The 26,576-nt window shown below is 48.4% G+C and overlaps 1 protein-coding gene across 9 annotated transcripts in view; it reads left to right on the top strand.

The window, feature by feature from the left end:
• Window positions 1-26,576, top strand: part of LZTS2 (leucine zipper tumor suppressor 2) — a 71,073-nt gene that overhangs the window by 32,486 nt on the left and 12,011 nt on the right. For 8 of the 9 annotated variants that reach the window (XM_083441001.1, XM_083441003.1, XM_083441005.1 and 5 more), the window contains 2 exons: window positions 24,496-24,906; window positions 25,860-26,456. In XM_083441001.1, coding sequence (XP_083297127.1) covers window positions 24,526-24,906; window positions 25,860-26,456 — 978 coding nt within the window. In that variant the 5' untranslated portion in view covers window positions 24,496-24,525. Of the gene's footprint in view, window positions 1-4,654; window positions 4,768-24,495; window positions 24,907-25,859; window positions 26,457-26,576 lie in introns of those variants that run through there. The other variant, XM_083441007.1, reaches the window with a different exon arrangement.

Raw genomic sequence — 26,576 nt, 5'->3', positions numbered from 1 at the left:
AAGATTCTCCAGTGAATTTCCAGGAACAGCTGCTGGGCGAATCATATGGCTGCCACAGTCACACCAGGGGGTTGGGGATGCACTTCTGATGAAGAAGCAGAAATCCAAAGAGCAAATAAACACCAAGGCCTGGAGCAGCCTCGTGACAAGGAAGATGTGGGCAGGCCTGTCTTCTCTGATCGGCAAGCAGGACACAGATATATCTACTCTGCCAGCCGGTCCTGAAGCCGCCTGGCATTCTTGAACAGATGAGGGGGTGGCAACATCAGGGGCTCACTGCAAATGCCTCGTGGTGCCAGAGCATTGATGGAAGGGCGTGTAGAGGCTCAGAAGCAAACAAAGGCCAGTGATCTTCCAGTGATCCTACTCCATAGCTCTTGAGATTGCATAACAAAGTGCCCACTAAATCAGAGTTTTCCCCTCCTCCGAGAAAAAGCTGTTGCTCAGAGATAGAGCATGCAAGGATGTTTGAGGTTTGGTCCCTGGCATCTCCTGGTGTGACTAGAAGAGACCCCAAGACCTTGGAGAGCACCTGCCAGTCAGTGTGGAGCATATGGAGCTCTGTGTAGCATCTGGCTTGTTCTTCATGCAGCATCGCATTGTGACAGCAGAGCCAGTGATAACTGCATTGAACTGTATTGCCAGTGGTACTGCATAGGAGAAGGGCCTTGGCTCAGTGGTAGAAGGCACATGTTGCATCCCTGGATCTTCGGATACACTGCCAGGCAGTGTCTATAATACTTAGCAAGATGGACCAATTTTCTGGCTTGGTATAAGGCACCTTCCTGAATTCCCATCTGTGCTCTGCCACTCTGCCTATGTACCTCCATGTTTATTTTTCTCCCTGTGTTGTGAGGACTCCTTCTTCCCACCGCTATCTGTCATTCCGTCCATTGCTGTTAATTCAGAATCTGCTGAAGTTCAGCACCTAGGATAAGCTAACCTGGGGTCCTCCAGATGTTGTGTTGACCCAACAGCTCACATAATACCTGACCATTGCTGGGGATTGGACTGGATTCTGTGAAGTGCAATGAGGTGGCCTATGTGCCCGCTCAGTCTGCTGTCCCAGTGCTAACTATCAATGGGCCTTCTCCCATCTTTATGGTTCTTCATCCTTAAATTGGATTTGGACCAGACAGCCCTTCAAAGGCAGGACAGGACTTTAAGGACCACAAACCTGCGCCTGGGCTGCGCTACTTTAGACTGCATGTGGGAGCGGAGTGGCAAGCGGCTCACCAGAACAGGAATGGGGTGGGCCAAGCGGCAGCGCGGTCATGGGAGGTCCGTGTTCACAGGCTAAGCACTGTCTCATCTCACCTCATCCTGCAACACCACCACAGCCACTGGAAGGGCACTGCCACCATTCTGTCCTCCTTACATGCCACTGCTGAGTTTGAACTAGGCTTTACAGTATACACTGTGAAGAATCTCCCCTCAGACAATTTGCTGTTGTGAAATCTTCTCTGATCTGCTCAGTCCCTTACAGCTTCAGGAAGGTGTCACACTGCTTAGCTTACCTTGGGCCTGTCATATCTATCTATCTATCTATCATCTATCTATCATCTATCTATCTATCTATCTATCTATCTATCTAATCATCTATCTATCTATCATCTATCATCTTTCTTTCTTTCTTTCTTTCTTTCTAATAAATAAATATATAACCATCTATTTTACACACATATAAATTCAATTTCTTTTATTATTATTTTGCAAGAAGCAACCTGTTGTGCAACATCAGATAAAACTGGACTATTCTAACTCACCAGGAGCAGATTAGTAAGGGAGACCACAGTCAGTGGAGAGTTTTGTTGTTCTTGGTCCAGAGAGGGGCCCCAACCCTCTGCCTGCAGAATAACTTTCCTTTAGAGGCTTCAAGGCAGGGTAAACACCAAACAAGTAGTGGTTTTATAAACCGATTTAGACCTAAGCTGATTTAAAAGTTTGCATATACCTCCATCATAGCTGTCAACATTTCCCTTTTTTAAAGGGGAATTCCCTTATTCTGAATAGGATTCCTTGCAAGAAAAGGGAAAAGTTGACAGCTATGACCTCCATATGCTTATTGAATGATGGCAAATAAAATATCTAAAATGAGCATTGGAAGACCTGTCACCCCACGTGCCCTGGGGCCAGGCAGGCAAAAGTGGAGCAGGTTTGCGCTCCCAGGGCTGCCATCTGTTGAAACTGGTACAATATTAGAGTTGGGAACTTCCCAAGTGAGTGGCACTTTAAGGAACTATTATTCGTTTTGAAATGCTACGTTTTGAGGCAAGTTAAAAATCCTGCATGAGCACATTATTGGAGCAGGGGGCAGTGAGCCATGGGAGCAATATCCCTGAAAGATTATATAAATCAATGGCGCCCTCTAGTGACTGAAGGAGGGAGCAATTTCTGGGGATCACAGGTTGGGGGGGGGGCTGGCTTAAATAATAATGGGAGATGTGTTCAAAAGGATTTGGCCAGGCTTGAGGATGAGGACAGCTATCTGGGTTGGGGGTGGAATATCACCATCTGGGGAAAGGCCTGTCTGCACCTGTACTCGGCTTGCCATCTGTCTTGGCTCTATCTCCTCAGTGGGCAGATCAGTTGCAATGACAGCACAGCAGCAGGCAGAGTCTTGCATGCGGCCATATTCCTGGGTCCTTGCTTGCTGCAGCCAATGCAAGGAGCTTCCTCTGTGGCGGATGTACAAAATGAGATCAGCCAGCAGTGTGTGAGAGACTGGCTTCCTGGCTGCACTGCTGGCTGGCTGGCTGGCATGGGCTGGGGACAGGAATGGTACACACATGCCTGGACCTTCACCCAGGGACGGATCTCCACAGCATGGAGAGACCCAGTGCAGCCGTGGGAGGGGAGCCCAGGGATGGGTAGAAGTGGTCACGGAGCAGCTTAGAGGTAAGAAACTGATGGCAGTTGTGGATGGGGAAGGATGCATAGGCAAGATGACATGAGCTTAGTGTTTACTCTGAACACTAGTTTGCAGGAGCACAGGAAGCTTGCTTTATACAGAGTCAGACCAATCACCTGTCTGGTTCAGTGTGGTCTGCACTGACTGGCAGCAGCTCTCCAGAGTTTCAAATGGGGGGCATTCCCAGCCATACCTGGAGATGCCAGGAATTGAACCTGGGACCTTCTGCCAATGAGCTTACGTTGTCCTTCCTGGGAGAGATGCCTTTACATCCTTTGAACCTTCCAGTGCCACTGCAGTGAAATGAAGGGGGCAGCCCTTTAGGGGGAGGAGCTCCGTGCACATAGTGGAACTTCCACAGAGATCGTTGAATTGCGAGGGGTGTGTGTGAGGCCAATCTCTTCCCAAGGGATTCTTTCTCAACTTCTGGAGAATGACCAACTTACAAAGCCTCATTGCATCTTTAATGGAAGGTGGATTTCTGGCAGATATATGCAGCCCCCCCACCCCCAATTCCTGCATGACAAGCTGCATGGACCAAAAATCTTGCAAGCCACAGAACTATTGAAGATGCAGGAGTCTTGCTCACCTTTGTAGCCACTCACCTTTGAAAAATAAACAAGAGGAAGTCAGAGATAAGTGGGAAAAGGCGGTTATGCAAACACAGCTGTTCAGCTTAGGTCAGGGTATAGCTCAGTTGGTAGAGCATGAGTCTGTTAATCTCAGAGTTGTGGGTTCGAGACCCACGGTGGACAAAAGATTCCTGCATTGCAGGGGATTGGACTAGATGACCCTCATGGTCCCTTCCAACTCTACATGTCTATGATTCTATGATTCTAGGGTGGAATAAGCCTGAAGCCTGTCCATAGCTACTGAACCTGCACCTACACAGTTGGGTAAAGGTGTGCAACCAGAAAACATTAGTGCAAACTGGGCTGCACATGCTAACTGGAGGCCTCCCCCCCCCTCACACACAGGTGCCCCTTGGGGATGTAGAGTGTTTGGTGAGTGGGCAAAGAGCCCCGTGCCTCGCAGTCGGATGGAGGGTGTTTAGAGCCTCGGAGGTACATTGTCATATACAGCGGTGAGCACATTGTTTAGTCGTGTCCGACTCTTTGTGACCCCATAGACCACAGCAGGCCAGGCACTCCTGCCTCCCGCAGTTTGGTCAAACTCATGCTGGTAGCTTCGAGAACACTGTCCAACCATCTCGTCCTCTATCGTTCCCTTCTCCTTGTGCCCTCCATCTTTCCCAACATCAGGGTCTTTTCCAGGGAGTCTTCTCTTCTCATGAGGGGGCCAAAGTATTGGAGGATCTGTCCTTCACGATCTGTCCTTCCAGTGAGCACTCAGGGCTGATTTCCTTAAGAATGGATAGGTTTCATCTTCTTGCAGTCCATGGGACTCTCCTCCATAATTCAAAAGTCGAGCACATTAGCAGGCGCTAAAGTTACACAGCAGTTGTAGTTGTGTGTGCGCGCGCTCCTACTCTACATCGCTTGCGGTTGGCGATGTGCGGATGCAAAAAAGTCAGTCGCGCGGCGCACCACCAGGCGACTCTGAGATGGGCCTCTGGGTGGCGAGGCGCTCCGGCGGAGCTGGTGCGCCCGCTCGTCGTTTTGCGCGTGTGTCTCAGGCCCGGCCGAGTCAGTGGGGGTGAGGGAAAGGGAGGAGGAAAGTGGGGCTGGGCGGAGAAGGAGGGTAGGGGGCGGATCCGAAACACGAGAGTCCCGGTTAGCCGAGGGGAGGAGCCTGTTCAAACTTGTCGAGACGCGGCGGCGCTGCGAGCCGGCCGGGGGAACTGTGCCCCGTAGCGGCCCAGCGGCGGACCGGCACCATGGAGGCGGCCAGGCCAGGTGCGGGGCAAGGCGGGCAGCGGGAGGTCGCGATCCACTTTCCGGTGGGCGGGGGGAGACGGGCGGGAATTCGCTTCGGGGCCCAGAAAGATCAGAAGGGGAGAGCTCCCCTCCTCCGCCAAAAAAAGGACCAGCCGATTTGTGCGCTAAGAGTCTTGGGCGCTGAGTTACAGTTGGCGACCGAGGGGGCTTGCTTGGGAGCCTCTTTCGGGATGCCTTTCTCCATCGACGGGTCGCTCCTCTGCTTCCCCCATCCACCTCCCTTCCTGAAGGGGGCTGAGTTGGCTGCGTGGTCCCGCCGCGGCGATCTTTGTTGTTGCGTGGAGTCGGAAGCAGGCCGGCGATGTTGCTGTTTAATGCGCCCCCGCTTCCCCCTCCATCTGCCTGCTGGAATCACATTCTCCCTTCGCCATCCCGCGGGGGGAAAGGAGAGGCGCCGCTGCCTCTTGTCCCGGCGGCGAGTCGGTTTCTGAGCGCGTAATGTTGTTCCTTCGCGTTACTTTCTCCATGAAAGGGCAACGGAGAAGCGGGAGTCTGCGCTGCCGGGCTTGTGGCGCGCGTGAAGGTGCCCCTTTCTCCCTCTTCGTCACGGGGCAGCCTCTTGCCAGCCAATGAGCTTGTTGGTCTGGCCTAGTGGGCTTCTCCCTCTCCCTCCTTTCATTCATGGGGAAAGTTTGGCCGTGGCCGCCTCCTCCTCCACATCCCCGGTGCTCTGAATCTGCGCCAGGAACCTGGGTTGATGGAGGCCAGGCGGTGTGCCAGAGCCCTCCCTCCGCTGCCTGGATGGGTTGGCTTGGGGTTTATGCCTGTTGAGAGTCCATTGCAGGTCCTTGCTCTGAGCATTTGGGCTAGTCCTTCCGCTGCCCCCAGGGAGAGGACTGTGGATGCCCCAAGGGAACCCCAGAGTGACCCCCAGCTGCCAGGATAGGCCATGCAAAGCCCTTGGATGATACTATGCAGAGCAGGGGGAGTGAACCTGTGGCTCTCCAGATGTAGTAGGACCACAACTCCCATCATCCCCTGCCATTGGCCATGGTGGCTGGGGCTGATGGGAGCTGGAGTTCAGCTGTCAGCTGTAGGGTCTGGGACAGAGTGTTAGTCTCTCATTGCTAGAGGCGGGTGTGCATGGTGTGTGGAAATTGTAGGGTGAGTGAGTGTAGGTTTCTATTTTCAGCACAGGTGTGGGGAGGCCAATGAGGAAACCGTCCAATGTTGATATGGGACATGCTCCCCAAGCATCATGTAGGAGCATGTGCAACAGCTAAAAAGGCTCTTTGAATGTGTTTATATGCACACAGTTGCATATTATGCTGGAAGCATGTGCGTTGCACTGGGCAGACCAAACAATGCTGGCTTTCCCTGCTGTACGTGTGTTTCTGTCAGCTTCTCTTTCTGCATTTAGCTGTGGTGACTGACTGCGATAAGCCCTGGAGATTTTGTTTGCATGTGGAATAACAGTGGGTGCTGTGGGCTAATATCAGAAGCATTAACTATAAAAGATCCTCTCTAGGACAAGAATGTGATAATAAGGTGCATTTATATCCTTCCTTCAAGGAATTCAGGAATGAATATATGTCTGCCCTCCACTTTTATCCTCACAACAACCCTGCAGGCTAGGCTGAGAGACGGGTCCAGAATTGTAGCTTTGTAGCTGGATGGGGAGTTGGACCTGGATTTCCACAGTCCTGGTCTGACCCGCTCAGCAATAGTCCAGCAATATCTGGAGGGCACCACGTTGACAAAGGCTGCTCTAAGCCATCTCACTTCCAGCTCTTTGATTCTATGAATTCTCTTGTTCTGTTCTCTCTTTTTCTGTCATTGGGGGTACATGAGAGTGAGCTGGGGACTCCCAAGAGGCGACTGTGTATGTTAATTACATTTCCTGGAGAAATGAGGTGGCCTCTTTGTGTTTGTGAAGAGGACAGACAACAGGAACCATTCATCACAACTCATTGTGTTCGGATTCTTGCCTCTGTGTATATGGTGCTTTTTAAGATCCAGCCTGAGCCTGTTTGCGGTAGCGACTCTCCTGTTAGGGGCAGCTTGCTGTCCTTTGCAAGCTTGTGAATCACCATTCTCTATAAACAAGAACCTGAAAGCCCTGAAACTTTTAAAACTCTCTGCTGCTGGCAGTTTGGTCCTGCAGGGCTTGGAAAAGTCTGGGCAAAGCACTGCCATTTGCAGCTTTCAGTTCCAGGCCAGATGCCAGTGAACGATGGATAGGAGAGAAAAGTGTTGAAGGGCCAGGAAGCCTCTCTAGTGCTCAGACTGCCAGGGCTGGGATTTAGGGAATCTTTGGTGATGGGTGCATCCGTGCATGCAAAGGCGAGGGGGGGGGGGAGCAGCTTTTTCTTGGGTACATTCTGCTGGCAGAGTTGAGAGGAGGGAGGGGGACTGTGGAAGGGTAAGAGTCTGCTTGCTCTCTGATCATGTTCTTTGTTCCTCAGCTTTAGGCTGGACAGGCTTGATAGCTTCAGCAGATGCCTCCGCTCCTTGCTTTGAAGTGAAATAGGTGGGGGAAGGGAGGGTACAGCCCTGACCGACCTCCCCTCCTCTCCCTGCAGTGTCTTGTTCGCTGGGCAGCATTGTTATACAGGCACACAGCTTAAGACCGATGCTAAGAAGTGGAGGCAGCAGGCTTCTCCTCTCCCTTGATGGCTTTCCTAGACTTATTCAGATGCCATGCACAAAGTAGCACATTTTATTCCCAAGCATTGGGAGTGGGGGCTGTGGTCATTGTTGGGTTACAACTCTCATCACCCCCGATTGTTGACAGTGCAGTCTATGGCTGATGGGAGTTGAAGTACAACTATATCTAGAGGGCCACAGGTGCTGCCCTTCACTGCTGCATTGTGAGAAAAGAAGCCTCTGAGTGCTGAGAGTGGTTTCGGAGAAATGGTGGTGCAAGGGGCCTTCTTTTTTTGGTCTCCCAGTGGAGGATAAGCATAGATTTCCAACATGGAAAGCTACTAGTGGTTCCCCATGGTCCAGAAACATGACCCACATTAAGAAGGACTGACACTGCAAAGTTTCAGGTGTTGGGTCAGAACAATTTTTTATTTCAGGAGTCTGCTTTAATGTTCTTGTTTTCTTATGTTTAATGTTCTTGTTTTCTTATGTTTAATCTATGCCTTTTGTACATTGTTTGTTTAATTTTTTCTTTGTGAGCTGCTTTGAGACAACTGAAAAGTGAGGTAGTAGACCTTTAGACAGAGAAACAAATGAAGAAACAGTTACAGTCAATGACTCTCAGATCCAGCTAGGGTAGGGATAGGGATAGGTGGCCCCCTTAGTACATTGTCTATATACCTCTGCAGATTTATCTCATGAAAAGTCCAGCCCAGCGCCAACCTCTAGATATGGCCCTTGTGGAAGGTGAATTGCTAGCTGTAGCCAGTTGGTTTGCTCACATCTAGAGATCTCAATTTTGCAGGATATGAATGCCTAGCAGTGGTGTCCAAACTTTTTGCAAAGAGGGCCAGATTTGATGAAGTGAAGGGCCGTGAGGGCCAACCAAAGTTGTTGTTGAGGTTTTTTTAGGATTTTACCCAGAAAATAAACTACCACAGGGGCCGGATTAAACTGACCAGGGGGCTGGATTAGGCTCCTGAAATGGACTTTGGACATGCCTGGCTAGGGCTTGCCCAAGGATGCGCAATGGCAGAGTTCTATTTCACTGACAGCTATAGGCAAGCAGGAGTTCCATGTTGGGGATTGACAGGGCTGGGGGAGGCGGCGCCTTCTCCCAACAGCCCACTTGGTTTCTGTGCTAGCTGTAGGAGAAGAAAAACCCCTTTCTCTGCAATCAGCATGGAAATGCAGAGGGGTGCCAGAGGAGCAGTCAATCCTTTCATCCTCCTACTTCCAGTCCTACTTCCAGTCCACTTTTTTTTCTTTCTTTCTTTCTTTCTTTCTTTCTTTCTTTCTTTCTTTCTTTCTTTCTTTCTTTCTTGTGGCTAGCTTGTTAGGAGGGTAGAGAAGCCTACATTTCCATGTGTGGGATTGCAGAATAGGACATCTCCACATCTATGGCAAGCATGGGAATGCAGGCTAGTAATATTCTTGAAAAACAAACTTTTGTTGGCTTATTTACAAGTCAGGTGTATTGAGGTGTATAAACTGTGAACTAGGAAGTCCTTCAAGCAAATGTTTCCTTTGCAGCAAACTCAGAGGTCTTAACAAACCAGTACTCTCTCAGCCTCAGTCCCTTCTCTGCAAAATGGGTATGATAAGGCTGATCTTACCTTGTGAAGCATCATTACTGAACCAATGTATGCGATACATTTTAAACTCTCTAAAATGCTCTGTAAAAGCGAACTATTTTGGTTAACATGTTGCAGCTAGTTGGGATTAAGGCTCTCTGCAGCTGGCCCTCTATTTAGATTGTTTATCTGCCAATCCATTTTTTTGACTTCCTGCTGTTTAAACTTGTACAGTGGTGGGCAGCACTGCCCCTAGGCTTTGCTACAGTCAGCAAATTAAAATCCCATCTCTACCCCCACCAAAAAAAACCCTTAACTGTATGCTGAGCAGCACAATGCTACCATACGCAATGATCAAGAGTTGATTGGAATTTTGCTTTCTCATTTTAATTTCCAAAGCAACTCCTTTCTTCCCCTTGACAACTGGGCCTGTGTTCCAGAGATCAGTTGGAAATCAGGCCGTGCCCCCTGGTATGTTGGGAGCCCTGCCCATCCCATGAGTTGCTGAGCTTGCTTCGTGCTCCTCCTCCCCCCAAAAGTGCAACACAGCACATTTCTCTCTGTCTGCAAGTATTCACATAGCTGAGGCAGATGCCGCTGGAATTGTGGTGCCCGCATATCCAGTTTGCCACTATGATTGGGCTAGCCTAGGTGGTGAGGCCTTGGGCTTGGGAGTACAGGAGTGTGGCCAGCTGCTGGCTGCCTGGATCTGGTGTCAGCATACTGGCATTTCAGAGGACTGGGGGAGTTGGGACTGTGTGTACATATGTGCACACATGCGCCTTGGGATCTGCTTATGCTACGTAGTTATGATGTGTCAGGTACTTGCAGGGTTCAATAGTGCTCAGAAGGCCATGTCTTCTTCTGGTTGTACCTGTTCATTCCCCCTTCTCTTCTTTTCTGAAGGGTCTCCTTGTTAATTGTACAGCTTTCCTGGAAAAAAACCCGGGTGCAGGGACATCTCCCGGTAGCTTTTGGTCCTCCGGTGCCAGCCCAGGTCATCTTGTGGGATTAAATCCTTACTCGCCAGGTTCAATGAGAGGGTGAAGATGGTTCCTCCTCTCCATGGCTTTATGTGGAATGTGTGCTGGAGAGGAACCCTGCTGGGTTGACCCAGCCGTGGCCCGACTGAATGCTGCCCCTGATCAGTGTGCACTAGGCTGCTCTTCTGGGTGGCCTGTCACTCCACATCCATCCAGGGCTCCTAGTGATCATAACTCATTAGCTTGTCATGTGTGCAGCTATCACATGGCCTGCCCTCATGCTGGGGAGAGTGGATGTGCACTTAAAGGGGTGGGATGCCCTCCGGCAGATTGGTCCAGTCGTGGTAATGTTCGTGCTTTGGTAGGTGGCATCTCTGTCCCACAGTGTGCTGTTCTCTGTGTTCTACAGCATCTGCTTGCATACAACATCTCCATGTGTCAGAGGGGCCATTGATAACTGCATCATAGAGACAGGTCTTCTTGACTTTAGTGGTAGAGCACCTTTGTTGCATGCAGTGTTGGCTGCAGGTTCAACTCCTGAAATCTGTAGGTAAGGATGGGAGAGACCCCCTGCCTGAAACCCTGGAGAGCTGCTGCTAGTCAGTGTAGACAATACTGAGCTAGATGGGCCAATGGCCTGACTTCGTATGAGGCAGCTTCATATTGTGGAATCATAGAGTTGGAAGTGACCAACTTAATTCTCAACTTAAGCACCCATGACAGATGGCTATCCAACCTCTGCTTAAAAACCTCCAAGGAAGAAGAGTCCACAACCACCCAAAGGGGTCCTTTCCACTATCGAACATGTCAAATATGTTCCTGTTGAGTTTTTTCTTTATACAGTAGAGGTAGGGGGGGAGGAAAGCACAGCAATGTGAAGTACAGCCATACTGCGAGTTGCGTTTGCTTCATGTTACGTTTTTTCAGGTTACGAATGCGGCAAACCTGGAAGTGTTTACTTCTGGGTTCGCTGCTTCGCGCATGTGCAGGAACGATCTGTGCGCTTTGCGCATGCGCAGGAGCACTCTATTGCAACATGCGCAGAAGCGGCGCTCTACTTATGGACTTTTCGGGGTGTGAACGGCACCCTGGAACGGATCATGCCCTTAAGTAGAGATACCACTGTACCAAAGTGAGTATTTGGCCCAAGATAACCAAATCACTCTACAGAAAACAGCAACAAATTATCAGAAACCCTATATGTTTGACTGGAGAGAGAGGCAGTGTTAGAAACTGAGATATGAAAGCTAGGACCTAGATTATGGGCACAACAACAGAATGTCTAGGCACACTTTTAAAATAACGAGAATACAAAGCTGAAAAATGAATGAACTGCAGCTGAAATCTTATATTCATTTTTCACCTGGTCTAGTCCTCATCTGAAGACCGCAACAAACAACAACAAAGCCATGCTTCCCCTGCCTGGCCCCCAAATATTCTTAAGAGGGTCTTTTCTCCAGTCTCCAGAGAGTGGCTGGAAGTGGGGAAGCAGAAAAAGGTCCTCCTTTCCTTCCACTCTGCAGTTTTACTCTGAAACCATAGGTCCAGAGCTCAGGAACTACTCACGTTAATGAAATTCCTTGTCGCAAAACGTGCCTAGAACAATGGGAGTTTTGAACCGAGTATAAACAAAATCTTCTGAATCCTCCGAAAAGAAATGTGGCTGTTCTGATGGGGTCATGCTCACAAATTCTTGACATCCAGAGCAAGGGAAGCCCTGGTGGAGGTGTGTGGAAGGTTCTGTCTGATCCCATTTGACCAGAGCCTAGAAAAGAACTTCAGCTGACTGTGCCATCCATGTTCACAAACCTGAGGATGTTGAACTCACAAAGCATATCCTTGTATATAAATCTGCAACGAGCAAATAAATACAAATAAGCATCGATTCTACTCTGAAATCCACTATGGTGCATCCCAGTGCATTTCTGTCTTGGGAGTCATAACCTGTGGAACAGCCTTTCCCAAGCTGGTGCCCTCCAGAGTTCTTGGACTCCATCAGCCGCAGCCAGGCTTTCTCAAATCTAGATTTAATAGGCATCATGAATTAACCTTTTGAAAATCAGGTCAAAAGTGGAACTCTCAAATAATAATGCTTCGTACTTTTTAATTAGGAAATTTTTATATGATTTCCTGCCATTACTTCAGATTTTTAGACAAAAATTAAACCGAGGAGATAACTGAAGGATGTCCAGCAACATGTCTGTTTGAACATTATTTCGCCTGTTCTATTTACTATCCACACAACTTTCCAGGTGCTGTAAACTCTAATTCATGCAGGTAAAATGGTGCAACTTTCTAGGCGCTGCTTTGCATCCCTTGGCAATAAAGAGGTTGGGATTTCCCTAGACTGGATTATTTCAACGTTGACATATCTAAGGATTTTCTGGTAGATTTTTAAACACAGTCATTTTAAAATAAGACCTCTGTTTGATTGATCCTAGTGATCTGGGTTTGACAAGTATTAAAAATTGTCAGATCCTAGTGATCTGGGTTTGACAAGTATTAAAAATTGTCAGACATTAGGACCAACCTCTAACGAAACAATATCGGATTTATAAGTGTGAGGGTTTTAGAATTTTTTCAGCCTTTCTTAAGGCAGTTTTCCTTTGCTCTTCTAAATGTAGAGGGGATAGTAGCAGAATGTATGTTGGTTTGTTTTTTTTTAGGAGGAGCTATTTTAATACTGTATAAACTTGCCTAATGTTTGGACCTTACAGATTCTATTAAGCTGTTTACTTTAATAATCAAATAAAGTTTCTAGTCCTCAGTATACAGTTTAATTCCTCCGCAGTTTCGAAACTATAAATCCCATTTTGTGATACTTTGTTCACTGAAATATTTGTGACACCCCCACCCATCCTGCAGAAAGAAAGAAAAACTCCCAAGATCCTCATCTCCCTTGAACTGATCTGCTTACTGTGCTCTCCTGCCTTGCATAATGGGTTTCCCAGGTGCTAGGCCTGAGTGGTACAATCTGCAACTTTCTTAGGCTGTTGTCTCTGAGAGTGGCCCAGCTGTGAGGTCAAATTCGGGACCTCCCTGGAGTCCCAGGCTCATTGGTTCAGGCCAACATTTGCATGAAAACGGGAGCTTTTGTCTCCCAACTTCGGCTTCTGCTGCTGTTCCTGCTGGTGGATTATTTCTCCCATAATCCCTTAGCCTGGCGGTTGCTGGGAGATGTTGATTATGTTAAGGACAAGAGGATCCTGACATCAAACAGGGCCTGGAGCAGCAGGGGCCTGCATGGAAACAAAGATCCGGTTTCCAGGCAGATGCCTGTCCTGGATGAAGAGGAGCAGCAAGTGTGGGGTGGGTGGAGGAGGGCATGGCTCCCTAGATGGATGGACTGTGGAAAATGGGCTCCCTTCTCTGGGTATCCCTGAAATTCAGCTTATAAATGCTTCTTGAACTCATGGGTTAGATGACATACAGATTATTGTGTCTCAAGTACATTTATGTGTTGTGTTGGCAAGTCTTAGGCTGCTCAGAGAACTTCTTGTCACACAGCAGCCTATGAGTTATGCAAATAAAAGAATAGACTTAGATGAGGATAATGTCTCTGGCATGATTTTGGGCTGTTTTCATGCTTTATCTTTTGAGGTGCACTCCTTTTGTGATTATGAAACCTAGAGGTGGGCATTTGACTAGCCAAAAAAGATCCTGCCTCTTTAAAGTACTGGCATTGTGAGGACAAAGGAGGAAATAAATAAGCATCACACTCTTGTTTGTAATTACATTTCAGCTGGGCCACAGCAGCTGCCTTGGCACATATTGGCAAGCCAAACTTTCTGACTTTTTGTGGTTTATTGTGAACAAGCCATGTGTTGGTGCATCCTGCCCAATAGTTCCAGCTTCACTCCTTCCCTGACATGAGAGTGGTAAACAGTCCAGGAATACTTGGCTTATCATTATGTCTGAACTCACAGACCCTGGTTTGTTGCTCCTTAACAAGCAATGTTAACGAGCCAACCTTAACCCGCGGTTCGTGGTTGATTTGCTGATTGGGACTTGTTAGAGAATAATACACCATGATCCATCATTTAGATGCAATCTCCTTCTTCTCCAGGGTGGGGAGCAAAGCAGGAATGATTGGGCAATGCACACTAACCCACTGCTTGTTCACAATAAGCTGCAATAGACTGGAAATTTTGGCTTACCGTTTCGTGCAAAAATGGCCACTTCAACAAGTTATGTAAGAACCTGGCTGTTGTTTTCTTTAAAATATAGATACATTATTACAGGGGTAGGCAAACTAAGGCCCGTGGGTCGGATCCGGCCCAATTGCCTTCTAAATCCGGCTCGCGGACGGTCTGGGAATCAGCGTGTTTTTACATGAGTAGAATGTCTCCTTTTATTTAAAATGCATCTTTGGGTTATTTGTGGGGCATAGGAATTCGTTCATCTCCCCCCCAAAAATATAGTCTGGCCCACCACATGATCTGAAAAAGGTTGCTGACCCCTGCATTATTATATGAGCACTCTGCTGTCCTGGGTTCACTTCAAGATGTTCCTTTCCATGTGTCTCCTTCCAGTGCTTGAAAGGGTGGGGAGGGATGGACAGGCAGGAAGCATGGGATACATTAAGCATAGTTGGGATTCATGCCAATGATCCTTCTGGCCTAATAACTTGTGCTGGTAGGGTTGGTTGGCATCTGTCTGTCTTGGGAGACAATGGAAGAATGTGCCTTTGGGGATGAAGTTAAACTGTTGGGGAGTTACAGCTGCTGCTGTGGCTGTAGAGACAATACTGGAGAGACATGTTTTGTTGCAGCTGGGGCAGATGAAGGTGACTGGTTGCGCAGATGCAGGTGCGCACCTCCCAGCAGTTGTTCCTCCTCTGGTTATGGACAGCAATGGTGATCATCAAAAGGAAGAAGCAACACCCAGAGCAGAGCAGCTTTCCATCCTGTCCTTCTGTGAAAATTGTGCTATATTCCTTAGTTCAGGACTAGCCAACGTGAGCCCTCTGGGTGTTTTTGGACTCTTGCACCCATCAGCCACAACCAGCCCTGGCAATGGTCAGATATGATGGGAGCTTGCAGCCTTAACAGCTTTGGCTGCCCTTGTTCTAGTTCTTGTTGATCAACAGGATGGGACATGTTTGGAAAGTGTCCAGAGGGCTGAATGCGCTGAGCACAAGTCGTAGTTGATAGATATAAAGCCAGTTCAGGAGTCGAACTTTGAAAACACCATCTTTAGAATGCTTTGCCAGCAACCAGTGAACTGAAGTTCTCAGTTTACATTGATCAAGGTCCAAACATGGAAATGTGCGCTGTCTAGGGAAGAGTGACGCTGTATAGCACATTGCACAAAAATCAGCATCTTTCATTTTGGCAGAAAGACTGGGGTGGTGGAGAATCTGTCTGCAAGATGCCTCTGTTAAAGTTTGTGGAAGCCGCAAATTCAGTGTCCTTGGGTGATGCGGAAGGGGGTTGACAAAGGGCGGATTGTTGTCTGCTTGCTGTAAATGAACTTTCCTTTCAATGCTAACTGCAGTTTCTCAGCATGTGTCACACATCTCTGATTCTGTGGGCCAAAATAGATATGTGCATGCTGATTATACACTAACAGAATACACTTTCTTCAAGTGTTGGAGAGGGTCAGGGGGTGTCTCCTGCTTTCCTATATCAACACGAGTGTCAGGGGGAGCAGAAGGAAACCTGTCCCTTGCCTTGCCATGCCATGCTGGTTTAAGCTGTTTTCCATCAGCCTGGCTTGGATACCAGAAGTGAGCCAGGCTGTGAGAGGCAAACAGCCTTAAGTGGCTGAATATGGCGAGTTCAGACAGGACGGGGCCTTTTTTGTTCTTCATGCGCTCATTTTGGTGCAAAAAGTAAGACTTTATAGGCAAATGGGTGAATAAACATATGGATACCTAGTTTAGCTCTGTGTTGTGTCTGTCATTTAAAATACCGGGGGTGGGGGAGTTCCTTTAAAATAACCCCAAATTTCCAGTGGCATATGGACACAGAGAATGCTGCCTTCGTGTTGGACCATTGCTCCTTTGGGCTCCCTGTTGTCTACTTTGAGGGTGGGGAACCCAAGGCCAGCCATGTCTTCTGGGGCTGGGCTACATGTGGGGTGAAATTAGTGTAAAATTTACCTTTATATGGTAGCCTAGTTTCTTATTCTTTATTCTGTATCACCACCCACCCACAAACCCCACTCTGTCCTCCCTCCATTGTATACCAATGCAAGCAGGGGGCATTACTAGAGAGTTCACATTCCAGCCAGGGAGTGGCACATCATATTTTGCAGCCTGAGGCAATATGGGAAGTGCTGCCCTGCTGCTGCCACCACCCCCACCTCCACCATACCTGCCACTGGTACTGCCTCTGTCTGTTGTGTGCTCTGCCACTTCTGACGCTGGTGGGGTGACCGTGGGGATGCTGCCTCAGGGATTTCTACTGCCTGAGGTAGTGATCTCACCATGCCTAATGGCAGGGCTGGCCCTGAGCAGAGAGGGTTGGGTAGGATAGGGAGGGACTGTAGCATGGGGAGGATCCTAAGGGTCAGACTCAGATAGGGAGACTTGGGTGTTGCATTGTCTCCTGGTCCTGAGGTTCCCTGCCATCCCTGATCTACTCTGTGTGGCAGTCTTGAAGATGTCCTGCTACCTGGGACCTTATAGCTGGAGATGCTGGGGGTTAAATATGAGATCTTTTGCGTGCAGGTCATGTCCTCTGTCACTGAGCCATGGCATTTTCCAACTATTTGGGATGGTTGAGAAACTCACATGCTCAAAACTCTTTGTTCTCTCCAATCCTGTGAGGAGATTAAGAAAACATCATGTTAGGTGGATTCTTTCATTCTGCTTTTGTGAGCTATTACGGAAGCACTTTTATGTTTTCTATCTTCTCTCAGCCATGAAGGCTAAGCTATCGGAAAAAGGAAAGCTTAGCGCTCTGAGAATTTCAGCCAGTGTTTTCAGGCTGCGCAAAAATGGCTCAGCTCCCGCTGCGAGGAGGCTGGACTTCGCTATCAGGCAGAAGACTCTGGCTCTCTGATCCTGATAAATTTGGTTATCAGAGCCCCATTTCCATTCCCTTTCAGAATCTTGTTAAACATTTAACGCCCTGCTTCATTATTTCACTTGATGGGAAGCTCAGCAGGCCGCTTTTGGACAGAGACGACTTGGCCACTGCACAATCTATGCCCTGGCAACTTCCAGATCGGATTATTGCAGCACATGCAACATGGAGCTGCCCTTGAAGATGACTCAAAAACTTCAGCTGGCCCAAAATGCACTGGCCAGATTACCGGACGGGGTTCCATTATACTCACATGGCTCAGCGTTTCAAGCAGGGCTGGGGGACCCTTTTCAGCCTGGGGAGCCATATTCCCTCATAGGCAGTGTTCTGGGGGCATACCTACAGTGGGTGTAGCCAGGGGCAACAAGTGGATGGTGATTCATTCCTCCGCACAATAGGTGCACAATTCAGAGGTTTCTACACCTGCCTCTCCATCTAGGCAAGAGGCAATGTCACAGTTCAAGGACACATTCCATCCAAGCAAAAGCACTCAAGGATGGGGTGGAGCAGGGCTACTGACACAGCAGGCATTGACATTTATGTGGCCTGAGGAGAGTCTCAAGGGTCAGATGGAAAGACCTGGAGACCCAGATTTGGTCCCCTGTCTGAAGGTTCCTTATCCCTGGATTAAAGCTTTAGTTGACTGAGGCCAAAAATACCTGAAAGATTGCTTCGTTCCCTAGAGGCCCTCTCAGGTGTTAAGATCAACAGATTGGGCCCTCTTGGTAGATCTGCCACCCCCAGGGCCATGTAGCGGCTCCCAGCTTCAGTCCTTGGCATCTCCAGGCAAGAGTTGGGAGAGACTTCCTGCCTGAAGCTCTGGAGAGCTGCTGCTGGTCAGTGTATACAGTACTGAGCTAGATGGGCCAATGGTCTGATTCTATATAAGGCAGCAGTTCCTATCTTCCTATCTCAGAGGTGAGGGAGGTGGTGACCTAGAAGAGAGTATTTTCTGTGGCAGCCTCTAAGCTGTGGGATTCCTTCCCTATAGAGGTACACCAGATTATAAAGGTTTTACCATATGCTGAAGATGCCTTTGACACCTGAGATGCATGTTTTTAGAACCTAACCTATTCTTTTGATTGTAAATTGTTTGATTTGATTTTTTAATCGTATTTTTAACATTGCTGTAAGACGCCCTGGGACTTTATGGTGAAGGGTGGATAAGAAAACATTTTATTCTTATTACCTGTTGAGTAGGAAGGGTATTCTTACACTTGTGGAACATTCCCTAATTTTTTGGCTGTGCTGCAGCAGGCAGCAGATGAATTTTGCATCATCTCTGATCTGGCCCATACGGGTAGCTCATTGTCTGTGCTGTTGCAGGCTCTGTAGGCTATTTTCCTCTTCGAAATTGCTTTCTCTCTTGAATAGATTCCAATTGCAAATTGTAGCGAACGTTGAATTGCGTTAACCCTGCCATGCAGCTACCTTTGAGTTAAAATCTGGCAGCTTTATAAACTAGTCTGTGCCGGCTTGGGGCAGGAACTGAATAATCCCTTGTCTATGGATAGGAAGCCTAAGCTAACTGGAAAGGACATTGATGCTATTCTGGTGTTCTCTGCAGCAAGTGCAAATGGTGTTTCTGTGGCCATTCATCTAGCCCCTTAGCTCCCCATCTGCCCTGAACAATTTCCTGTGGGCACTTGGGAATTCCAGCTCCACAGCTATAGACTCTGCAGCTTAATTATTTGCTATCTTATTATTTATGCCATCTGGACTGGGGGCTGAGCTGTCCATATTGCTTCCTCTACTGGGACATCCACAATCGGGGGTTTGTTTTTTGTTTTTTAAAGGCCTTAGCTTTCCACACTTCAAAGGCATGCTTATATAGAACCATAGCTGTCAACGTTTCCCTTTTTTAAAGGGAAATTCCCTTATTCCGAATGGGATTCTTCGCAAGAAAAGGGAAAAGTTGACAGCTATGTATAGAACATAAGAAGAGCCCTGCTGGATCCAGCCAAAGCCCATTTAATCCAGTATATTGTTCTCACAATGGCCAACCAGATGCCTGTAGGAAGCCCTCAAGCAGCACTGGAGTGCAGCAATGCTTTCTGCACTTGTGATTCTGTTTGACAGTAGTGAAAGTGTGAGCATGGAGCTAAAATGTATATGAGGTCTGTCTGTTTGTCCATGTAGCCCAGTATTGTGTACTCTCATTGGGAGAAGCATTCCAGGTACTCAGGCAGAGGTCACCTTTTTTAACTGGAAAGGCCCCATCACCTTTTTTAACTGGAGAGGCCAAGGACCGAACTTGGAAACCTCTGGATACAGCGCATGTGCTCTGCCGCTAAGCAATGGTCCCTCACCGCAGCATGTGCACAAAGCAATGTGTTCGTTTTCAGCAATCTGGAATTCAGATTCAGCAATTCCCTGTTGCAGTTTGGAAGCCTTATTTATGGCCAGGGTGGACAGCCAGTGGGCATGGATGGAACTGGTGGCAGGTGGGCTTCAATCCCCCACCAAATTTTTCTTTCTTCCTCCTCCTTGATTAGGCCAAAGAACTGCCTGGGCAGGCAACACTAGAGTCAGATTTCAAAGTGAGGCTTATGGTGCCCATGGATATGCATTGGCAGGTTGGAAATAAGAACAAACCTTTCTTGTTCTTCTGCAGATATGATGGTGTTGTTAAGGCAAACTATTTGGAATCGAACCGTACTTGAGTTTGTGTTCCCAAGCTTTGGGTTAGAGAAATGGAGCTGAGCTGTGACTTTTTGCAGATTGTCTACTGTTTCTCACACACCATATCCCCACCTCGGCACCTTGCTTCTAAAAAGCTTTTCCATGCTCTGCACAGTGCCAGTGAATGGATGTGGAAGAGAAGAGAGAGCTGTTTTCTCCTTCTCCCCTCCCACCACCTTGGTTCCTTTTAATTAACTGCATAGGATTGCAGCTCAAGTGTATGTCACTGCAGCCTTTGAGTGCATGTAGTGCATACAAAACCGGCTGCGGACAAACGTCAGCTCCCTCAGCCAGTAAAGATGAGCGCCGCAACCCCAGAGTTGTTCACGACTGGACTTAACTGTCAGGGGTCCTTTACCTTTACTGCACAGAAAGGCTGAAATCCTAGGTTATGTGTTTCTGCTTGATCAATGGGTGAGTGGTTCAGATGCAACGCTTGTAACCACTAGAAGCTGTGCATTCGGTGTAGTAGCCTGTGGAATTCCTTGCCACCTGACATGAGAGGTGCACCCTCCTTGCTGAACTTCAGGCTCATGACTAAGACCTCCTTGTTTCAGGGGGCATTTTAAGGTAGTGTTCAGTTTTATGATAAATGATACGAGCTGTTCAGTAGTGGAATGGACTCCTTTGGGAGGTTGTGGACTCTCTTTCATTGGAGGTTTTTAAGCAGAGGTTAAGATGGCCATCTGTCATGAATGCTTTAGTTGAGATTCCTGCATTGCAAGGGGTTGGACTCAATGACCCTAGGGGTTCCTTCTATGTCTACAATTCTATGATACATAATTTATTGTTTAATTTTCTGGGTTTTGTTTTTAGGTGCACCACTTAGAAACATGAATGATTAAGCAATATATAAAAGTCTTAAATACGAAAACATATATAAGAGTAAAAAGGATTAGGCTCTGACTGCAATTTCCTTGTTGATATAATTTTCCCATTTGACACAAGGGCGCTGGCCAGTATCAAGACTGTGTTGCTATTTTCAGTCTCCTTCTTGTGTGCTTGAATTTTCAAAATTCAAGGCCTTGTTCCCAGAAACATCCCTTCTTGGCCTCACAAAAACTAGAGTTAACTCTTCCTGCAGCAGTCTCTCCTTTTAAATTTCTCCTTGTATGTTATTATTTCAAACTTGTTCTTGTATATTATTAACTACCTCCCCCAGGTTTTTCTTTTTCTTTGAAGGCACAACTTTCCAGTCTTCTTTGCTATGGAAAAATGTTGGGGAACTTGACTCACATTTTTCTGACCTCTGTTTTGTAAATCTCTCCCTCCTTCCCTGTGCACTTTCATTGCCCCTTTGCCAAAACATCCAAGTTCTCTGAAAGCCCCACTTAACAGAAGCAGAATATACAAACAGAGACCGTGATCTAATTCGTATTCGCATGGACTGTACAAATGCATCTGGAATGTGGGGTTTGGGAGCAAAGGCCCATCCCATGACTCAGCGCTGGGCTTTCTTTTTTCTTTTTTAACAATCGGGGGAAGTAGAAGTTGTCAGGAAGTACTCCTGAAGTGTGTGTACTGGAAAGAACTTCCTGAGAAGATCTGATAGTGATGGTCTTCCTCCTTGCTTATTCCATATACACCCCTCTCCCCAGCCCTTTTGCTGAATAGGAGAACAGATTCTCAGCCATCTAAAATTCTTTGCAGTCATTACAAAATCACAGGGCTATGAGATTGTCAGCCAGACAAACAAGCCAAAGTGGTTTGGGAACATTTTCTTACAGCTAGCTGCTTTGGCTTCTTTTAGAAGAAGTTTTAAAAGGATGTTTTTTGTTTTGCAGTCGGCTCACTTTGTGCAAAAATGTAGCCAGGTAGGATGCAGCAGAAGTTACCCTTGAAAGTGAATCCTTTCCGTTGTACCTTTACTTCCCTCCTGTTTTTGCATTACGTCGTTTTGCCATGCTGTGAATCCCGTACTTGGAGCATCTTTCTATTTTCTGTTCATCACACATCTCTCACTCCTTAAGTTCCTTCATCTCAATATCTGCTCCTTCAGCAATGTAATTTTCCTGACCTTAACTGCACCTTTAGGTTCACCTGACTTCCCCCAGTCTCTTGCCACTTTCCTAACCTTGCCACTGGTATATTCTGTACTGCACTGGCCACATTGTTGGTACTTAATCAATTTTGAACAGTTGTGCCTGTCTGAAGATTTTTGTGAGTGCAAATCCCACAACCTCGGTTGCTATCATCTTGCTGCTTTCTGGTGTGAAGAACTAACAGAAATGTGTTGCATATGTTTTCACTTGTTAGTCAGTAGCACCTGTGGCCACCGTTCATTCAGCCGCTCTCTCACCTCATTCACATGCCTCCCATTCACATCTCACTGCCTGAGCAGCTGGATTTCAAACATGGCAATGCAAAAGTTATGACAGTGGTTTCTGTCCCTCTTAGATGTGTTGCTGTATCAGGAATGTTTGGGTTGATGATAGCACACAGAAGGCACACACCCCACAACCTTGGGCTAGGATATTTCTGATCTCTTTACATGAATTTGCAGACTGTAATCTGGGCATCTCAATCTGGCAACTGTTCCCTTTAACACCCTTTAAATCTGTGAGCAAGGGTAGATAGAGTCTTTTGTATGTTGGTGCTCTCTGAAACATTGTAGTGAAGCACAAATCCCTTTATGCTGGGGAGCATTGGGGAGCCTGCCTTTCATTACGCAAGACCAAAGGCTTGTGGTAAGCAAGGAAAACAAGGCCAAAGTATTACCTTTGAGGTCTTTCTCCTGTTGTAGATCCTGTTCTATTAGAGTCGTTCTCCGCTCCCAATTCCCCTCTGCTTTTCTAAAAAAAATGCTCATGTACTCATGCACTGCCCAAGATGGGAGCTGAGCAGGGGCTGGTCTAGTGCCTAGGGTTGGAATAAATGCGAGTTAGTTCCGCTCGGTGATCCTGAACTGCTGGCAGGAGCGGGAGACACAGGCGCTTTCTATTTAAAGCACAGCACAGAGGGCAGGTTATAAAAAGGAAATCTGCTCTGCGGACAGAAGCGAAGGGAGTGGGGAGCCGAGAGCGGGGAGGTGCTGCTGTGCTTGGCCTTCCCTCCCCCATTGCTCTTCTCCGTTGGTGGCATGGCGGAGAAATTGCCTCCTGGAATCCTTCTGCTTCCTTCCACCCCAGCTCCCCTATCAGTTCTAGGTGGGTGGCTTCCCCATTGACTACAGTACCTCCTAAACCGAACATGTAGCATGTTCTGCTTCTTGCGGAAGGGGGAAAATCACATGCATGTGCAGGAAGGATTAACAGAACCCGTATGTATAAATGGCAGGCTAGTCGTTTCCCTCTGTGCAACATTAGCAGGGTGGTTGTCTGCAGCCCCGCTTGGAGCTCCCGGCTTCAGCTGCAGAAAGGAAGAGGCGTGCAAAAGAAATCCACGTTGGAAAAGCAATTGGGCAATGGGCATTTTCCATGGAGATTGGCAGGCAGCTCTAGCTGGCTGTCCTGGCTCTTGGAAGCAAGGAGAGGCAGCCAGGATGCCCATCTTGGAGGGAACAAACAATACCCCAGCTGTCTCTCCTAGATTCAAGGGCCAGAAAAGACACACAGCCTTTCTAGCTGTGAGAGAGGCTTTGCACTTCATGGGCTGTTGCTGCTTGCCCTAGGCAAGTGGGTTGTTGCGCTTCTGAAACATAGTATTGCGTGGGAACTCTAAAGCAGGGATGGGGAACCTGTGGTTGAACTTTAACTAGCATCAGCCCTGCCTAGCATAGCCGATTGATGGGATTTGTAGTCCAACAACAGCTAAGAGGCCGCAGGTTCTGCTCGAAAGGAAACCTGCCTCTGTGGAAAGAGTTGGCACTCTGGTCTCCCTCCAGTTCCCTTCCAGCCTTTGAAACTCTTTGAACACCATCAAAGGTGCCCTTTAAATGATAGTGGTTCCTACATCCCTGCTGTTATGTAAAAAGGCATGGCAGGTACATTTTCTGCAGCTTTCCTATCACTCCTGCCCACTCCGAGTGTGCTGAATCTTGGGTGGGGACTTGCTCACTTCGCTGTGCAGTAGAGATAGCTTGAGAGGGCACTCCCCACATACACATTGGTGTATTTCGCAGTGGGGCAGGAAAGCAGTGGACGTAACTGCTGCTGATTCTTCCAGGACTAGTTTATATATGTAGAGCATACATTTACAACCGGACATGTGTTGAAATAGGAGGGTTTGTAGCATCCATAGCATTCTGTAAAAAGTAGCTCCTGGGAGTCTTCCTGGCTTGATGAAGACCAGGAAGCAAAACGCCCTTCTCCACAAGTGCAAGGTAGGCTCTGGACCTGCTCTGCAAGGGAGATCTCTCCTCCTTTGTGTTTTGGAAGCTATCTTTAACCTTAAATATCATTGCCTGGTAGTGATATTGGGGGAATTTGAGTTGCTTTTAGACTGGGATTTTCTGAATGCCAGTATTTCCCTGGCAGGAAAGAGACTGACTTAACTTTTCCAGTGTAAATGAACTATGGAACACAAACTCTGCTCCTTGGCCTGTTTTCTATTTTGCTTTTCCCTCCTTGCTGCCAAGGCTTCTCTTTCTCCCCTAAGCCACCTTTGATCGTCTCCCCACATAGCAGCTCAAAGGGACCTTTCCCATTGACCTCTGGCCTGGCAGAGTGTGGAGGTTGGGAGCTGATGGGCTCCTTTGTGTGGTCCGATTCCTCAGTGGTCAGTGCTTTCACTCCCAGGCGAGGCCTTCTTTTTCTTCTCCTCAAAGGAGAACCAACTCTGAGAACAGACCCTTGCGTCAGAGGCTGCTTATGCTGCCTCTTTTTGGTGGGCCCTGCTCATGTGGTGATTTCCTGGTCATGTTCTTAGCAGCCAATCCCTTCTCTCTTTCAGACCACGCGCAAAGCCCCTCCTGCGGACATCATGGCCATTGTGCAGACCCTGCCTGTCTCCATTGAGTCCGCCTCTGAAGGGGCTGCCCAGCTCCACACGAGTGCCTGCCCGTCCCCTGCAGCCATGGGCAGTGTCAGCAGCCTAATCTCCGGCCGGCCTTGCCACAAAGCCACAACAGAGTTTGGCCCTTTCCGCCTGCCTGGCGGGGCTGGTTCCCAAGAGCCCCTGTGCCATGGACTTCCCACCAAGAAGAGCAGCTATGCTTACGTAAGCGAAGAGGACTGGGCCGAAGAGGTGTCTCCCATCAGCCCCTGTAGTGACACGGAAGACCTTCAGGATGACAAGCCCCGAGTTGGCACCATCCGCGGACCACCCCCCAAGTTGGTGCCTGTCTCGGGGAAACTTGAGAAGGTAAGTAGAGAGCGTGCTTTGGGCAGAACAAGCTGGTCAGTCTAGATCAGCCTTCCCCTATCTGGTGCCCTCCAGATATTTGGACTACAAGTCCCACCATCCCTGACCTTTGGATATGCTGTACTAGGGCTGATGGGAGCTGTAGTCCTAAATTACCTGAAGGGCACCAGGCCGTGGAGAGATGTTCTAGTTGATGAATGTTTCCTCAGCCCTGTCAAAAGGCTAATAAGGATCCTCTTCCTCCATTGTTCATCTCTAACCTGATTCTGTCTTGAGAGAAATGCATACTGAACACAGGAGTTCACCCTTCTCAGTGCACCCCTACTGTCACCCAGTTAAACCCAGGAAGGCGTATGCAGCTAAGGCAAAACTGTGGCAGGGTGTCCATGGGTTTCTGCAGGGGCATATTAAAGCACCGAAAGAGGGAGCAGGTTAGTTTCTCACGACCCACAAAATAAGAATAGTGTCTCTGCATTTTGCCTCATAACTCAGCTTCTACAAGTGCCAGAAACGCCATATTTATTTTAAAACGAAAGCTGGGGATTATGGTTCATCCACCGTAGGGCAACTATTCATGAGCTCTCTTATCCATGTTGCTAAATGGTGCTCCTGTTTGCCTTTGTCTGTATCAGCTAAAAAAGGGCAGCCAGAGTCGCATCACATCAGTTATTACAAGTAGCACTGTAGTCACTCGTGCTCTTCCTTGCTTAGGAGAGGGTTGTGACAGCTGAGGAGAAGGCAGGTAGGTCCATCCTTGAAAGAAGTTCAGAAGTTCAGAAACAGCCCTTCTAATCTTGACTGAGATTAGACAAGGCCCATTACCTCTCTTGTGATATATGGAGTGCACGCCTGCCAAAAGTGTGATAAGGCGGAGAGGGTTCATTATCCATTGAGTTAACCTTCCAGTATCAACCTCCACCCTAGCAATCCTGTGCCTGTGTGCTGTTTTTCAGGCCATGGAGAAGACGCTTATCCGCCCCACGGCCTTCAAGCCAGTCATGCCCAAGAACCGCAATGGCCCACTGCAGGGGCACTTGGCTCTGCGTCCCGGTGCCTCCGTGCTCTCCGAGAGCCAAGCTAGTCTCGCCCAGCTCTTTGGCGGTGCCCCTGCGGGCAGCACCGAGAAGCACAACTCCCTGAGCTGCCGAACCAGCTCTCACTCAGGGACCATGTCGGACTCGGGGCGCAACTCCCTCTCGAGCCTCCCCACCTACAGTACTGGATGCAGCCAGCAGATGGAGCCAGTCAGCATCTCCATGGGCCACATCACCCTGGACGGGGGCGGCGGCGGAGGAGGCGGTTCGCGTGGCCTCACGGGGCCTTCAAACTCGGACAGCGGCCGCTCGTCGTCGAGCAAGAGCACGGGCTCTCTGAGCGGCCGGGGCCACCATTCCTCCGACAGCGGCTCCTGCGGGGGACGTTCGCCTGTGCACAATGGAGCAGATGAAGCCCTCCTCATTCATGAACTCGAGGAGAAGTTGCGGGAGCGTGAGGTCGAGCTGCAGCACTTGAGGGAGAGCTTGGACGAGAATGAGGTGGCCATTTGCCAGGTAAGCCGCTTGGGGTTGCCCGCTTGCTCCTAATGCAGGCAGGTCTGATGCAGCAGGGGGAGCGCTTGTGTTTCTCACTAGGGAGAGGTTTTCTTTGGTTTTCGAAAGGCTGCTTCTACT

The sequence above is a fragment of the Podarcis tiliguerta genome, assembly GCF_965153285.1.
Source record: "Podarcis tiliguerta genome assembly, chromosome: 5".
NCBI lineage: Eukaryota > Metazoa > Chordata > Lepidosauria > Squamata > Lacertidae > Podarcis > Podarcis tiliguerta.
Note: the sequence above shows the minus strand (reverse complement) of the source record. Positions and strands in the feature narration are given on the sequence as shown.